An 18,268-nucleotide genomic window follows, 5' to 3' on the forward strand; every position below is an offset into this window, starting at 1 on the left:
TTCTACATGTAGATCTTCATGCTCCCTTGGCATCTTTTGCCAAGTCCTCTCAGGGATTCCTATCTCTCTTTTGTGAAGAGCAATGTGAAAGATGCCCCAGCCCAGGAGACAGGATGGTTGATGTGGCCTATCTCATTCAAATAGTGAGCTCCTCCTCCCTCTCCATTCACAGAACTTTTAGACCCTTTCCAGGCAGGGTCTAGGTTTCCATTGGACTTTCATGTTTTCATAGGAGTTTGAGCATATATCACTGTACACATCCTCAGTGAAACAGGCAGATTTCCAGAGTAGCATTTTCTAGAAGCATTCTCTCTAATCCTTAGGTTGGCAAGATAATAACTTTAGTTCTGTCCAGCTTCTTATGGATTGCTCTTATGACCACATTCAAAGGGACTACAATAATTCTGGGGAAAAGTGTTAGTATAGACAAATGTACATCACAATCATTCTGTGATTAGTCAGGTATAATACATGTATTCCAGAGATGGGACGAGATTATGATTTTTATATATACACACACACACTTACGCAGAGATCTTGATTATTTATCATTAATATTTTATTTTTCTAGTCCATGCATAAAGACTAAACCATTCAGAGAGTGTACATTAGGATCCTCATGTATCATTTATCAATTTAAAGTTCTACTTTGCTACACCATAATTTTTTCATGGCATTTTTCACTTCTGCATTCCTTAGTGTATAGATCAATGGATTCAGTAAAGGTGTCCCAATTGTATAAAAAATGGCCACCATCTTGTCTATTGGAAAGGTGGTTGGAGGACGAGTGTATATAAATATACACGGACCAAAAAATATGACCACAAAAATAAAGTGGGAGGTGCATGTTGAAAGAGCTTTCCGCCTTCCTTCTGCACTGTGGTTTCTCAGAGAGTATAGGATGACAACATAGGAGATAAGTAAGATTGTGAAACTCACCATGCATATGACCCCACTGTTAGAAACCACTAGCAAATTTATCACATAAGTGTCCACGCAGGCAAGTTTCAACAAGGGCTGCAAATCACAGAAATAGTGATCAATCACATTGGGGCCACAGAAGGGCAATCTCAAAGCCAGGAAAATCTGTGCAGAGGAATAAATGCAAGATCCCACCCAGGCCAGAATCACCAACACACCACAGACACGCTGGCTCATGATGGTTGTATATCGCAAGGGCTTACAGATGGCCTCATAGCGATCAAAGGCCATGAGGATGAGCACAATTATCTCCATGCAGCCAAAGAAGTGGGCTGCAAAAGCTTGAGTCATGCACTCATTGTAGGAAATAGTTTTCTTCTGAGAAAGGGCATCCACAATCAGTCTGGGGGCTGTGGTTGTAGAGAAGCAAGCATCTGCAAATGACAGGTAGAAGAGGAAAAAATACATGGGATTCCTAAGGATCTGGCTTGTTTTAATAGTCACCACAATGAGAAAATTCCCCAACAGGGTCAGGAGGTAAAGGATCAAGAAGATCCCAAATATTGCTTTCTGCTTTCCAGGGTCTTGTGTCAGGCCAAACAGAATGAATTCAGTCACGCTGCCATTATGCATCACCCTGTCAGTGCCTGTGGGCAGCATGCAGTTGACAAATGTTTAACCTGCATAGGGAAGAAAATAACTGACATCTTTAAAAGATCAGTGTGCTGATCTATGAATTTTTCAGTTCCATTATGCACTGTTACCTCCATCTGCATATGTGGTGAGACAAAATTCCATGGCACCATTTAAGATTGTGATGCCCGTTTCTCTTCTAGATTTATATGTTGACTTAAAAACTCACTGGACTGAATCAATTTTATTTCATTTGGGAAATAAAAGATGCATGTCCTTCAAATATGTTGATTCTTACCTAGATGGACAACTGTAGAATTTGTTCTTTCCTTGGATGAGTAGTTGTTTTGAAACTCAGCCTTCCTATATCAAAAATGGAATTCCAATACTCATCGTAACTTATTATGAACTTTCAGAATTAAAATAGGTTTTATAACTACATACTTAAACATATCTACACAGATCTTTAATGTATCATTATTTTATCAATGAACTTTGCAATCTTAAAACACTATTGCATATGAATTATTATTAATACTGGAGAATTCTACCCAATAAATTTCTTCTCAGTTAATTTCACTCATTTTAGTTTCCATATTATGTTCTACTCTTTTAATATCTTGGATTAAATATGTTCTCCAAAAATCTATTTTCACCACCTCTCACTAATGCACTTTGGTTTAAGAAATCAGTTCACTGATCTTCATAATTTTACAAAGATCTTGGATGATGACTCAAAGAGGCATAGTAGAAAGAAAGTTTCTTGATTGTACACTTAAAAATTATTTCATTAGAATTCTGAGGGGATTTTGCCTACAATTTTGACCTAGTATAAGTTTTCTCATATGTCTATAATCTTGGAAATGCTTTATAAAAATCATATATGCCACTTTTACATGTACATACTTAATTCCCTAGGATATTATTTTTAAAAAACATTATTTTTAAACCTTGTTCATAATTTCAACATAAAATTTTACATTTTTACTATTCCAAGTACTTGCTAATTATATGATTACATAGCTTATTAATTATATGATTAAAATAATCATATAATGTCACTTTATATTATTATTTTTATTTAGAAGCATAATCCCTGTTCCTGTGTTTTTATACTTAACATAGCTTAATTATCTATTTTACAGTGTGATAATGTATACATTTCTGAAAAATATTACTTTGACTTTGTTAGAAAAGTAATGATAATATATTTCCAAGTGCAATATTATTGTACAAATACTAGAGATAATCATCACTATTACTACTTATTATACACTTTGCTTTTAAAATTTTGTGTTACTGTACTCACTATACATTTATTATAGAATAAATTATATTATGATGAAATATTAAAAGTAAACAGAGGGATTTGAGAAAAAAATAAAATCCCACTGGGAATGATGGTTCACACCTGTAATTCATGTAAGGAGGGTTTCCAAGTTCAATGCCAGCCTGGGCACTTAGTGAGACCCTCTCTCAAAATAAAAATTAAAATGGCTTGAATGTAGCTCAATAATAGAGCACTATTGGCTTAGTACATAGTACTGAAGTAAAAGATTTTCATTCCAAATCATTTAAATTTACAACTCTACTGTCCATAAATAAGTGTTTTTACTTTTATAAATATCTACTTACAGAGACATTTACAAGTATATTTGCATAAGAGTATATCGCTGAATCATTATTTTGTGTACAAATATAGACTATGTTTCAGTATTGCATATTTTACAGAACACTTGAGAAGCATGCCAAAATGTATTATTTTTGTGACCTTATTATCTCAATAGCCTAACAGAAATAAAACTTTTCATATTTCATTATAGTCATAAAATTTTCATCAATAAAATTTACATTTGGTCACATGTATTTCATGAAAGTATTTCCCTTCTGATCACCTTAAATTTCTTTGTCAGATTCTTATTAGCAATTTTTATATTATACATGAATGTATATTAATGTAACAAATAACAATTATTAACTACGAATTATAATATTGATCTTGTTCTGTGTTCTCTTATTTCTCTTTTTCTGTGGTGTTTTCCATTTTATATAGTCCACTTTACCAGTTTTCCCACTTTAATAGTTTTTTGTTTCAAAATATTATAAAATTTGTATTTATTTTTCATTCTTCTATAAAAGATTTTTGCTTAAACCCTAGATCAAAATTATCTTTAATTGCTGTGAGGAATGGGAAAAATGTTCACCTGTTCTTTTCAACTTCTATAAGTTCTAAAATAAATGTAGATACACTCATCAATCCTTTAAGCTGTTCTGTGGTTGATATTAGAAAAGTAGATGTCATCTGTAGCTAGGAATGACAGCTCCTAATATTTTTAATATATACAAAAAGCAAATGAAAATTCAAAGTAACTTGAATACAGGAAACCCATGATGAGAGAAAACATATAAATAGTTATTTTGTTGTAAAAAAAAGTGTGCAATTCATAAAAAAAATTGTGCACCATGATCAAGTAGGATTCATCCCTGGGATGCAAGGCTAGTTCAATATATGGAAATCAATAAATGTTATTCACCACATCAATAGACTTAAAGATAAGAACCATATGATCATCTCGATAGACACAGAAAATTCGACAAAGTACAGCATCCCTTTATGTTCAAAACACTAGAAAAACTAGGGATAACAGGAACTAACCTCAACATCCTAAAAGCTATCTATGCTAAGCCTCAGGCTAGCATAATTCTGAATGAAGAAAAATTGAAGGCATTCCCTCTAAAATCTGGAACAAGACAGGGATGCCCTCTATCACCACTTCTATTCAATATAGTTCTCGAAACACTGGCCAGAGCAATTAGACAGATGAAAGAAATTAAAGGCATAAAAATAGGAAAAGAAGAACTTAAATTATCACTATTTACAGTTGACATGATTCTATACCTAGAAGACCCAAAAGGGTCTACAAAGAAACTTCTAGAACTAACAAATAAATTCAGCAATGTGGCAGGATATAAAATCAACACGCATAAATCAAAGGCATTCCTGTATATCAGCTACAAAACTTCTGAAATGGACATGAGGAAAAACACCGCATTCACAATATCCTCAAAAAATAAAATAAAATACTTGGGAATCAATCTAACAAAAGAGGTGAAAGATTTATACAATGAAAACTACAGAACCTTAAAGAGAGAAATAGAAGAAGATGTTAGAAGATGGAAAAATATACTCTGTTCATGGATAGGCAGAACTAACATCATCAAAATGGCGATATTACCAAAAGTTCTCTATAGGTTTAATGCAATGCCAATCAAAATCCCAACGGCATTTCTTGTAGAAATGGATAAAGCAATCATGAAATTCATATGGAAAAATAAAAGACCCAGAATAGCAAAAGCAACTCTAAGCAGGAAGTGTGAATCAGGTGGTATAGCCATACCAGATTTCAAACTATACTACAGAACAATAGTAACAAAACAGCATGGTGCTGGTACCAAAACAGGTGGGTGGACCAGAATGGTACAGAATAGAGGACACAGAGACCAATCCACAAAGTTACAACTAAATGGGCTAAAAGCATGCAATGGAAGAAGGATAGCATCTTCAACAAATGTTGCTGGGAAAACTGGAAATCCATATGCAACAAAATGAAACTGAACCCCCTCCTCTCACCATGCACAAAAGATAACTCAAAATGGATCAAGGAGCTTGATATCAAATCAGAGACTCTGTGTCTGATAGAAGAAAAAGTCGGCTCCGATCTACATATTGTGGGGTCGGGCTCCAAATTCCTTAACAGGACACCCATAGCACAAGAGTTAATAACAAGAATCAACAAATGGGACTTACTTAAACTAAAATGTTTTTTTCTCAACAAGAGAAACAATAAGAGAGGTAAATAAGAAGCCTACATCCTGGGAACAAATTTTTACTCCTCACACTTCAGATAGAGCCCTAATATCCAGAATATACAAAGAACTCAAAAAATTAAACAATCAGATAACAAATAACCCAATCAACAAATGGGCCAAGGACCTGAACAGACACTTCTCAGAGGAGACATACAATCAATCAACAAGTACATGAAAAAATGCTCACCATCACTAGTAGTCAGAGAAATGCAAATCAAAACCACCCTAAGATACCATCTCACTCCAGTAATATTGGCAGCCATTATGAAGTCAAACAACAACAAGTGCTGGCGAGGATGTGGGGAAAAGGGTACACTTGTATATTGCTGGTGGGACTGCAAATTTGTGCGGCCAATTTGGAAAGCAGTATGAAGATTCTTGGAAAGCTGAGAATGGAACCACCATTTGACCCAGCTATTCCCCTTCTTGTACTATTCCCTAAAGGCCTTAAAAGAGCGTACTATAGGGATACTGCTACAATGATGTTCATAGCAGGACAATTCACAATAGCTAGACTGTGGAACCAACCTAGATGTCCTTCAATAGATGAATGGATAAAAAATGTGGCATTTATACACAATGGAGTACTACTTAGCACTAAAAAATGACAAAATCATGGCATTTGCAGGGAAATGGATGGCACTAGAGCATATTATGCTAAGTGAAGCTAGCCAATCCCTAAAAAACAAATGCCAAATGTCATTTTTGATATAAGGAGAGCAACTAAGAACAGGGAGGAAGAGCATGAGAAGAAGATCATCATTAAACAGAGACGAAAGGGGGGAGGGAAAGGGAGAGAGAAGGGAAATTGCATGGTAAAGGAAGGAGACCCTCATTGTTATACAAAATTACAGATAGAGGAAGTGAGGGGAAAGGGGAAAAAACAAGAGAAAGAAATGAATTACAGTAGATGGGGTAGAGAGAGAAGACGTGAGGGGAGGGGAGGAGAGGGGAGGGAGGATAATAGAGGATAGGAAAGGAAGCAGAATACAACATACACTAGTATGGCAGTATGAAAAAAAGTGGATGTGTAACCAATGTGATTCTGCAATATGTATACGGGGCAAAAATGGGAGTTCAAAATCCGCGTGAATCAAATGTATGAAATATGATATGTCAAGAGTTTTGTAATGTTTTGAACAACTAATAATAAAAAAAATATAAAAAAGAGTTGTTTTCAAAAGAAAAAAAAATAAAGTGCAAATTCCCAATTTTGCTTTTAAAATGTACCTATGTATAAATGTGATCAAACATAAATGCATTTAATTTTCACAGTGGTTGTCTCTGAATGAAAAAGCTATAGGTGATGTTTAATTTCCTTTATATTTTTCTAAATTGTCTTTACTGAACATATGTCTTTGCTAATCAAAAAAAAAAAAGTGTGCAATTCAGAGAAATGGAAATCAGAGGTGTGTGGGAATTTGGGATGAGAGAAAGGAAAGCAAGTTTTAATGGAAATGAGTAGGAAAAAATATTGAAATAATAAATAGACACAAAATCTCTATTAATCTGGACTCCAAAGACATAGTAGAAAAGCTTTGAAAGCAATCTTTCTTTCTAGGTACAGTTCATGAAGGCCAGGTTATAAAGTTTGGATACCTTGTCCTTGGTAACCTATAAAATTTGAAGGCATTTAACATGAGATCAGCTTTTATTAAGATTTATCGATCAAATGAGAACAAAAGTTGCTCAGTTATTTAATGGATTTAACAGTTTTTGGATGGAGGACTTTGAAGAGCTTATATATAACAAATAATCTATCTCTTAAAAAATGTCAGAGACCACATTAAGACATCTGTCTTTCTGCCCTTAGAAACTTGGTGGAAGACAAAGAAGTGGCATCAATAAAATAAACTGTCGTGCAGCCTGCAAACATCCCAAATATGATTATAACTTCAGACTCACTACTTCCTTTATTAAGAATCAAAAGTGCTCATTCTCAACTATTCTCTGTGAGGGATTGTAAAATTTAAGATCCTTCATCAGCTTTTATTTATTGGTTCTTTTTAGTTACATAAGGCAGTAGAATCCATTGTGACGTAATTGTACAAGCGTATAATATATCTCGTCTAATTCAGACCTCAGTACCTTCCCCTTGTCTCTCTCTACCCCTGATCCTTTCCCTCAACTGATCTTTCTGCCATTTATTCATAGTTATTTTTTAAATGATTTCTTGTGGATATACACAATTCCGACTGCTTTAACAGGAACATTTGTATAGTCCTAAAGCCAGGATATTATCCTCTTGCATAGTATTTATACTTAAGTTCTAAAGTGATTTTGCTACATACATATGTGAGATTTTATTGTGAGAATTATTAACATATGCAACAGAAATTCATGCTGAGTTCCACAAATGTCCATGTTATAAGTTGCCATTGCTAACATCTTCAAGATCCTTAGGCCCTTACCAGGATATCTATTCTATGGTATAAATAAAATGGACCCAAATTCACATATTTTATCTTCTCACTTTTGACACCCTCCTCTTCTTTTTCCTCTTTATTATCCTTTAAATGAAAAAGTTGGCACTTCAAAAAATACAATCATTCATACATACAATAAAAGGATTTCTATGTTTTTCAAACACAACGGTTAAGGTACTTGCTGTGACTTTCAAACCCCCATCCCCTGTACCACTGTCACACTTGTCCCTTACCTTCCCAATGCTTCTTATCCATGTTCCAGCCACGTCTGAAAATGTCTTTCCTCATAATATACCCACAGTCTCATCCCCCGAATCTTCCATACCTCAGTGTCTGACGACTTTTACTCTTCCATAATCTCCACCCTTCATTTCTCTTTGGATACAACACACAATTCAAATACTTATCTCCTCAGCAAAACCCTCCCAGAGTTCTCCAGTCACATGAGTTTCTTACTGATAGTCTTCCACTGTTAAAATGTGTGTGTATTGAATCATGTAATCTCCAGCATATACTTCTCTCACTTTTCCTTCGATATCTGGCATTCATTTGATTTTACTATGCCTTGTAAGGCAGTCTTGGGCTGTTTCAATTTGGAAACTTTAGAATAACGTGGGAGATGGAGTTTAGCAGAGAGCAATCAGAGAAGACCCAGGATCAGAACTCAAACCTTTGTGTTCAATGGAAATCTCTTAACACTCCATCCCTACTGCCATGTGAAGAATCACGTCCCATCCATCCTGGTGGAGACAGCACAGAATCAAATAGCCATAAACAGGAAGCAAAGAAAACCATGTAAATGTTCAGGACATATCTTGGTTATTAAAGGAATGCAACTTTAAGATGGGTCAAAGAGACCAGCATTTTATATGTGTATCTGAAAAATATTAGTGAGAAGAAGTAGAAAGTTTAGAGAATAGTAGGAGGAATCAAAGACAAAAATACAAAAAAAAATGTTATTATGAACAAGAGTCTGAAAAGGCAGAATTGGGAGATGAGAGAGAGACAATCCCTCATGCAAAATAAACAAAGAACCACAGATAAAGAGTGCATTCTTCTGAGATTTCACCAAAGAGTTTGCTGCTCTCTCTTCTCCACTTCTTTTGTTATGCCTTACACCACAAAAAGACATAGTAAGCAAGGCTGACAAGAGATCCTAGAAAGCCCACACTAGTATCATCAATATCAGGATACTCAGTATCATCAGCATCAGTGCATATAATCAGTGTACATCCCTATTTTTGTCCTGTCTTCAGACTTTGCAAATGAGAGATCTGCAGGTATTAGGCACTACACCTTGCTCCCTTCATCCTCCATTGGAATTGAGTCTAAGAAACTGCTGGGTCAACCCGAGGCCACTGAAAGCTGAAGAACCTGAAATACTGAAAACTTTTAATCATCAAGTGGGAAAAATGAATATTTATGGAATTTTAGATTTCTCAGGAGATGGAATCAGATGAGAGTGACTTGGTCCTGAATGGGAAGAAAAGGAAAGAAAATAATTCAGCTGGGTTTGAAAACTTACCTTTTTTCTTGGTAAAAAAGGTATGGCATCTAACACGATGGTCATAATTTTCTCTGTTTCCACACTGGTTTACTTTGAAGATGAAGCATGTATGTACTGTAAATGTGCAACCTGTAAATTGTACTTTAGATTCATCCACTCTTGCTTTCCATTACAGAATCTATGACAGAGGAGATAATCCACATAGATATTTCTAGAAGCGCTAAATCAGACTCTACCAAAAGATTTGGAATGTTGGCAGGAAATTTCTTACTCCTCTTTCTAAAAATTTCTAGAAAAAACAATAGCCTCACTGTTCCAGAAGTATTCCTACAATCAATTACCTTACTCCAAGATGTTCTCTGGCAGAACCTGTGTATTACACATCTCATTATCCTCCATGAGGTACTCATAGATATTTCATAAAACTCACAAATGCCCAGCCTCCAGAGGGGAAGTACCCCATCCTCTTCCCACAAAAACCTGAAGAATCTCCTCAGTGAACTACTTACCACAGTTAACCCAGGATCACAGCAAACAATGAGCCAATTAATTCCAGTCAAAGCTGATAGTAGGCAAATTCAGTTGCTTTCCTGTTCTCTTGGTCTGTCCTAAGGGACAGTTGCTCTTTCATTATCCAATGATCCCTCCCAGCATGCATTCAAAGTCACCTTGAGATGTAGACTACTAAAGTTACCAAAGACATTCTCCTTTAAACTGAAACTCTTTGAATAGCAGGCAAAACTCTCATCCCAGTTGAAAATACAAACAGACACCAAGTGATTGAATTATACCTCCATTGCTTGTGGTTCTGGGACTGTAGGTACATTTCTTAACTTCTCTTAGATTCCTAGTCTGAAACATGTTCCATCATGGCTGGAGGTGTAGATTAGAGGTCCAGTGCTGGTACATGACTTGGGTTTGAAGCCCAGCACCACACACCTGCACCCACACACATTAGCATTAAATGGCTTACTACTAATTGCTTACTACTAATGAATTGATAATTAAGCATTAATCCTAATAATGTTGATGATATCCATTATAATACAAGTAGTTAAAAATAAAACTACCTCCTAAAATTTATATAATCTTAAAAACATTTTGTAGTCAGTAGAGAATGAAAGAGAAATGTAAGAGGATTTAAATAAAAGTATTTTTTCATGTTGTTATTTTTAAACTAGCATCTTAAGGTATTATTTACATATAATAAAGCACAACATTTTTAAATACACAGACGAGTTTTGGAAAATATATAGAACCATGTAACCACCACTACACTGATGGGAAATTATCAATTATACTATTTTATTAAAGGAGGTGAGTTTAGCTGTATGTTCTCCTTATTTTTATGTTCTATTTCTTTTCCTTCTGTTATTTAGTTATCTATTTTTATTACATGGTTCTTCCTGGAACCAGGAGGGAGGGTCAGTTCTGTGTCTCTCTCCTACCATGGATGGATGCTCAGTCTTTGGAGGTCTCTGGCTTTGGTCGCATCACCCCATCTCTCTGCCCCATCTTCACTTGGCATTCTCTCTCTACATATGTCGCTCTTTGTGTCCAGATTTTTTTTTCTCATTATAAGGGCCCATGTATTTTGGATTAGAATTCACTGTGATAACTTCATCTTAACTTGATTATCTGTGAATACATCTTTTGCAAATAAGATATTCACAGATACAGGGCATTAGATTTCAGTATCTTTGGGGGGGAAATCTAATCCAATCCATACATCTTATTGAGGAAAAAAGTACTAATTGTGTCTTTCCAAATTTCCTCTAAAGCTCTTCTGGGGTCTCTGCTCCAACCCTTCTTCTAGATATGACCCCACTCCAGTGCAAAGCCCTGATTTCCCACCTGCTCATGCCCAGAATCAACAAACACTCCCAGGATGAAAACCAATCACAGAATTTAAATCACTTCATTGAAATTCTTGTTCTTTTGGAAGTAATACCCTTTTCAGTGCTGGTTTACCCAACAATTCACCTGTACCTATATGGGTGATGTCTTCAACCATTTGGCATTTTCAATTGTGCATGACATAAGCATTTCAGACCACAAAAATATACTTCCTGAACTTTGTTATATATTTATTTACTTTTGAGGTATGATTTCACTATGTTGCCCATACTGATCTCTAACTCCTGATCTCCAGTGATCAGCCCACCTCAGCCTTCTGAGGTGATGGACTATAGCCACATGTCACCATGCCTGTTGCTCCCTGTACTTCAAAGCTGTGTCATCGAGTCTCTATTTATTAGAATATAATATTAGTGGAAGTAATTATAAAACTCAAAATATATATGTCTTCTTTCCATTTTATAATCCCATAATCCTGGACAGAGTTTCTACTATGTCCAAAGTGCTCAACAACTGGTATATATTAATTAGAAAAAAGCAAAAATGTTTACCTTCTTGGAGATAGTGTTATACGAAAGTGAAAATGGACAAGAAACCATGATGAAAATAAGTAAATTAAATAGTAAGATGATAACAAATACTAATAAAAAGACACAAGGGAGGCTGGGGATATAGGTGAGTGGTAGAACACTGGTCCAATATTTGTAAAGCCCTGGGTTTGATGTTTAGCAAAAGAAAAGAAAGGAAAGAGAGAGATGTTTAATAAATGCTAAGATGATCAGGTTTTTGAGGGGAAATCTGTATTAAATATGACAATAAGAAAGTATTGGATGTGGTTCAGAAGATCATAAGTCACTGAAGACACTAGTCAAGTAACTTATTATAAGACTGCTTTACGCGGAACAGGCATCTGGAAGAAATGATGTTTCAAGGTGAACACCTACCTGATGTAGTCAAGGAAAAACAAGGAAGCCAGTATGGCTGAAACCATGAGAGACCAAGAGTGTAAGTGTCCTAAGAGGCCAATGAGATGCAAAATTTCACATCATGGTAAGGACTTTTCTCTTTACTCTGAGATTGAGCCATTGCAGGGTTTTAGTCAAGGAGGCTGTCCCCTTATGTTGCTTAAGTTTTAACAATATTCTCTGGTTGTTGAGCTAAAAATAGATTTAGCAGAACAAGGGTGCAAATAGAAAGAATTCTTACATTCTATGGCCTGTAATATAAGTGAGATACATATGTTTTTCTAATATGTTAGGTGAAAGCTGTGATATTTCAACTTTGACTTCCTGGTTTTGGAAGGATAACTCTCTCTTGGGAAGTCTACAGATACACTATGTTTGGTCCAAACATAATCAGTCATTACATGTAAAGATGTCTATCCAATATATAAAGAAGAGCGTTAAATAAATAATTGACTGTGGAATTCTGGGATTCAAGAGGGATGTCATGGGTAGAAATAAAAACATGAGATCATCAGATGAGGCATGTTATTTAGAACTAAAGTAAGATTGACAGATCAATCTTACTTTACCATTTTAATATAACATGGAATGAAACTGCTTTTCCTTTGTAGTATCTAAACACATTTTAAGATAAATCTCAGTTGATTCAAATGAGAGATAATGAAAGAAATTTTCATCATCAGTTACTTTCCACATATGTATTTATCCTGAGCAAATTCCCCAAACACAAAGCTAATAGCTCTCTCTCTCTCCTCCTTCAACTCTGCATTACTACTCTGCCTTTTCCGGTTTCTCAGTTCCTGTAGCTTATCTAACAATGCTAAACTGGTGACAAAGCTGGCATGGCAAGTGACTTATTGGTGCCTTTCATTATAATTCAAAAAATCTATGCCTCACCCTCTATAGGACTTACAGTTTGAATGGTTTTCCAGTAATGGTCTAACTTTTATTACCAAAGTCCACCATCCCCAAGAGGCATGGCTATGAAAGCCTCTCAACAGCACATTATTTGGGTTTATCTGCTGTGTGTTAAGCCCAGTCCTCACAGTGGAGAAACAGTCTTTGATTCTACTGAATCCCAGACTAATCTTCTGTTCCCTCATGGACTGGCTTCTCTTGTGCATACTCATCATCAAGAGGAGAGAGACCTGAAGGGCTGAAGAAGGGGTCATGGAAAGGAAGGGAGGGCAAGGGGAGGTACTGGGAAATGAAATTGATCAAAGTGTGCTGTATTCATGTACCAATAACACAAAAATGAAACCCACTATTCTGTATAAATTCACCAATTAAAAAAAAAGACTACCTGAATGAAAGTGTAATTTTAATGAGATGCTTGAAAAAATACAAATCAGGAGCTCCAAAGTGCTTATTTCAGTCACAAATTCATTCTCTTCAGGGAGGAAATTCTGTAAAGGAAACTTGATTACTCTCCAAATCTGCTTAATAAATGTGGAATTTAAAGGAAGGGCATTGTTGGCTATCGACTCAAGAAGCCACAGACTGAAATGTTCTAACACAGAACTGTGTCTGCGAGATGGCTGGAAGGTCTTATCTACTAATAAGTGAAATAATGTTTGCACTAGGAATCTATATGATATTTAATGAAAAAGGTTGTTTCCTTGGCATAGGTTGCTCTAAATTCCAAGTTTAGTGTTATGGTTTTGATATGAGTTTCTCTCAAAAGCTCATGTGTGAGACAAATGTGAGAAAGTGTGAAGGTGGAATGATCAAATTATGAGAGCCATAACCTAATCAGTGCATTAATCTCCTTAAAAGGGTTACCTGAGTGATGACTGTACACAGGTAGGCATGTTATTTAGAGGAAGTGGGTCATTGAGGACATGACTTTGGGGTATATATTTTGTGAGCTGAACTTAGATCTTCTCTACTTCCTGTAGGTCAAATTCTGATTTTCCTTTCTCTGTGACACTCTATTATCATGATGTTCTACTTCTACTTCATCTTAAACCCCAAAGGATGGAGTTGGTCATCTATGGACTGAGACCTCTGAAACTGTGAGCCCCCAAATAACATTTCACTCCTCTAAAATTGTTCTTGTCAGATCTTTTGGTCACAAAAGCAAAAAAACTGACTAAAACACAGGGGATCTAACTTTTGAAAAACTCTTCTCTTTTTTGCATGGATCATTCTGTTTTGGTTTTTGTTTTATGTCAGTTATTCTCTTTTTCTAATCTGTTGTTTCATACATGAGGAGTTGACCTTATAGTTCTCACAGTTTTGTACAACTGTCACCAATTCACTATTCAAAACTAAGAGAAATGTCAACTTACTTAAAGTACAAAAACATTCATAAAACTAATTATTATGAATGAGCAGTGATCAACATGATTCACAAATATATTAAATTTGCATAGAGATTAGGAATTGATACACTTAATATTGTTATAGGCAGAATTATCATTATTATTATTATTATTAAAATAATAATTCATTATTTATTTCCTTGTGCATTTTTAAAAGGTGAGTGAAACATTGCTTTTTAAGAATGTTATAAAGGGATACAAGCATTAAATCATGACTCAATTATCTGATTATAAATTTTCTGTGATTCATAAATTTGTTGAGACTTTGGGCTGCTCACTATTGAGCCAGAAAAGATAAGATTCAGATTTAGTAGTATCAGAACTGATTTTCCAACAGAATGGGTGAATCAAAATAAGGTCTAATTTTTCAACTGGAGTCAAAATATGCAAAATAGAAACCTAAACCAGAATAAGGAATCAAAGAAAAAGATGAGGCCATACATAAATCTTTTAAATGGCACTCCAAGTGAAATCTTTTCTTTATATGAAAATTAGAAATTCCAATGCACACTTCATTATGTACATGTGTACATATGTATATGACATGTGTGCATATATTAATATGCCATCTCAGTTGCTCAAGATCAGTATTTTGAAATGATTCAAAATGTTACATTTGAAAACTCACTTCTGAGAAAACACATTCTGTGGCTTGGACACCAGGTCAAACCCATTATTCCTAACCTCTTTTATATCTTGCTAGAATAATGCTTTAGGAAGAAATTGTTCTCCAAATTTTGGGTTATCAAAAAGTTAATTGCAACCATCAATCTCTACACATGAATTATTCAAGAAAATTATTGAAATTTGTTTTATTGCCAAAAACATTTTAAATAATATTTGAAATACACTATTCAATGAGTTCTATCAAAGTACCTCTTATATTTCTTAACCTGAATAATGCCTTAACACACTTAAGATGCTCCTACCACTATTTTCAGTTGTTTTGAATTTTTCCAACTTTTGTATCTCTTAAGACATAATGTAAAATATTAATTTTAGAATTTCAGCCTAAAGATAATTTCCATGCCATATGTATTAGTTACAAAATTACATATACGGTTCCAATCATTCTGATTATTGTACCTCCTCATTTTTGTTCTGGCTTTTTAAAAGATTTTTTTTTTTTCAATAGCTAAGGAGTACCAATAATTCAGTTATTATTTTAAGCATTTGTAGAATAACAAAAATTTAGTCAAATTTTACTTATTTTTGTTTATTTTCAAGCTTTCACTCTCACTGAAAGCTTTTAAATAAGCTTCTAATTTATAGCTTTTTCTTTATTTCTAACAATTCCATCCAAATTAATTTGGATGTTCTTTGACTATAGTAAATGAACATTACTATAGTAAATGTGCATTGCTATAGTAAAACAGAAATATTTTCATAATTATTGGTAACTATTATCAATCTTCCTTGGTTCTATCAATATTTTTATAAATAATTACAGAAGAACACTATTTTTTCCTCTTTAATCTTTAGTCTATATTTGTATCTGTTAATATCTTAACAAGTTCACATTAAATCTGGTCCCAAAAAACAAACATCTTCTTTGTCTTGTGCTCCTATATTACTTACTATGTGCTTTAAATATTGATTGAATCGAATAAGGCAACTCTATATTATATATAATTATTGTTGTGCAATCTTGTAATTTAAGCAAATGCTTACAAATACCATTTCATTTGACCTGCCCACTCTCTTGCTTGGTAAATGCATCATTTGATGAGTTATTATTATTTTTTAATGTACAACATTTGACTTGTAATGCAGAGTTTAACCAGGCACAGTCACACTAGAACTCAAATGGGATAGCATGCTGTTAAAAAGCCTCTCTCTGACTGTCCCTCTCTCTCTCATTCATATCATATAAAACATCAAAACATAAACATCCATGTATATTAAACTCTAAAAAAGAGAAATCCTGAACTGTTAGAAATAGTTGACAGTAAACACCTTAGTTTCCTGTCTAGACCCCCAAATTAATATCTGTAAGCTGCATAATGAGACAATTATCGAAGGCAGCAAATGAAATATCTAATGAATAATAGCAAGAAAGGAATGAAAGAGTCAATGAACAGACCTCAGGAGAGTGAACGGGTGGGATACAGAAAGATATAGAGAGGGGAGGTGAACACTAATATAACTGGGGGTAGGTTGAACCAAGATTGCATCAGAGGTTAACCTCTCTCTTCCTGACCCACTGCAATAACTCTTTCCCCCAAATCAGAGGGAATGTGCTTGTGATCATAAGCAAGGATCACCAAGGGTCCTGAACCCCAGGGGTGTAATGGAGTCCTATCACATACCTGGTCACAGAAGCCTTACCACTGATCATATACTCTCCACAGGAAGTGAGCAGACACCCCTCTACCAAGATAAAAAGTTCTACAGGCTGGCCTCCATGTCATGGTGAAGTTTAATCTTACCCCTGAGATGAGAGAGGAGTAGGAGGGACAGTGAAGATTCATGTGAGGCCAGAGAAACCCAGGGCCACCTACTCTCCATGGGTGGAACTCCCTGCCCCCAGGAGCTCCACCTTCCTGGAAGACACACTGAGATAGATGCCATCAGAAAATCAGCTCAGTCTTGAAGAAGGAACATGAAGAAAATATTTTAAAAATCTTGAAAATCTTGCCTCTTATAAATGACTATCAGTAAAGTACATTTCATATGTTCCACTTTAATTTACTTGGAATGAAGATCTTATAAAGCCTGGAGAAAGTACTCAAGCTGTATTTTACTGAGATTTGTCAATACTTTCTCTCATAAGCAAGTATAGGTTGGGGGTAGTTTATGTAGAGAGGGGACTTGGCATGTGAGCATACTTCACAAGCTTCCTCCAGAAACGAAGGGGAGATGAAACGACATGGTCTATCTTAGAGTGGGGAGAGAGACAGGAAAACCAGGAGATGTTTTTACATTTATTTTATGAAAATGCTATGGAAGAGCCAGGCAAGGTGGTACATGCCTACAATCCTATCCTTTGGGAGGCTGAGGCAGGAGGATGACAAGTTCAAAGCATCTTAGCAAGACCCTGTCTCTAAATTAAAAAAATAAAAGAGGTGGGGATGCAGCTCAGTAGTGAGGCATCTCTGGGTGGAAGAAACTATTCTTGTACTCTGAGAGAGAAAGGCCTCTGAAGTTCACTCTCTTCTCATATTTTCTCTTTTGAAATTATATGAGTTAAATATTGTTCTCTTTTTGCATTGATTATTTATATTAATTACCATAAGTTTGCAGATGCTTAAGGCAGGCTTGTACCTTCAGGACCCCCAAGGAAACCACACCCTCCAACCCACACATGAAGGACATCCAGTAGAAAACCTTGCTGAGACAGATCAAGGGCAAAACCAGGCCTTAGGCTCAGTGAGTTAAACTCCAACATACTCTGAGTTGAAGGTGTGTAAACTGTTCTCTTCTCCATAGAATTTGCCGAAGTTCATCTCTTTTAGATGCAAGAAAGTCTTTGAAGCCAGTTTCATGCTATCTCTGTGGTGGTCTGAATCCTGGTTCCACTAATTATGTGTCATGCAAGTCTAAGCAACTGTCTTAAGTTCTTTAATTTTCAATTTCCTACTTTGTAAAATTCAGCTGGTAATATAGAAGTGTTTATTTGAATGTTATTAATGTTAATTTCTCACATTTCTTCACATCTGGTTTATGTTTTTAAATGATGTAGAGAAGATAAGAATTAAGTGGGGAAAACATTATTGATACTTGCATGGAGGATATTCATTTTACTTTTAAAGATATGTGCTTTTC

The 18,268-nt window shown here is 35.1% G+C and overlaps 1 protein-coding gene across 1 annotated transcript; it reads right to left on the minus strand.

Moving 5' to 3' along the window:
- Positions 1-636: 636 nt before the first annotated feature.
- On the minus strand, positions 637-1,554 carry LOC143390437 (olfactory receptor 4C11-like). The gene has a single exon (XM_076842823.2). It carries the CDS (start codon positions 1,552-1,554, stop codon positions 637-639), a length of 918 nt encoding a protein of 305 aa, XP_076698938.2.
- Between the last annotated feature and the right edge of the window lie 16,714 nt (positions 1,555-18,268).

This window comes from Callospermophilus lateralis, chromosome 2 (assembly GCF_048772815.1).
Source record: "Callospermophilus lateralis isolate mCalLat2 chromosome 2, mCalLat2.hap1, whole genome shotgun sequence".
NCBI lineage: Eukaryota > Metazoa > Chordata > Mammalia > Rodentia > Sciuridae > Callospermophilus > Callospermophilus lateralis.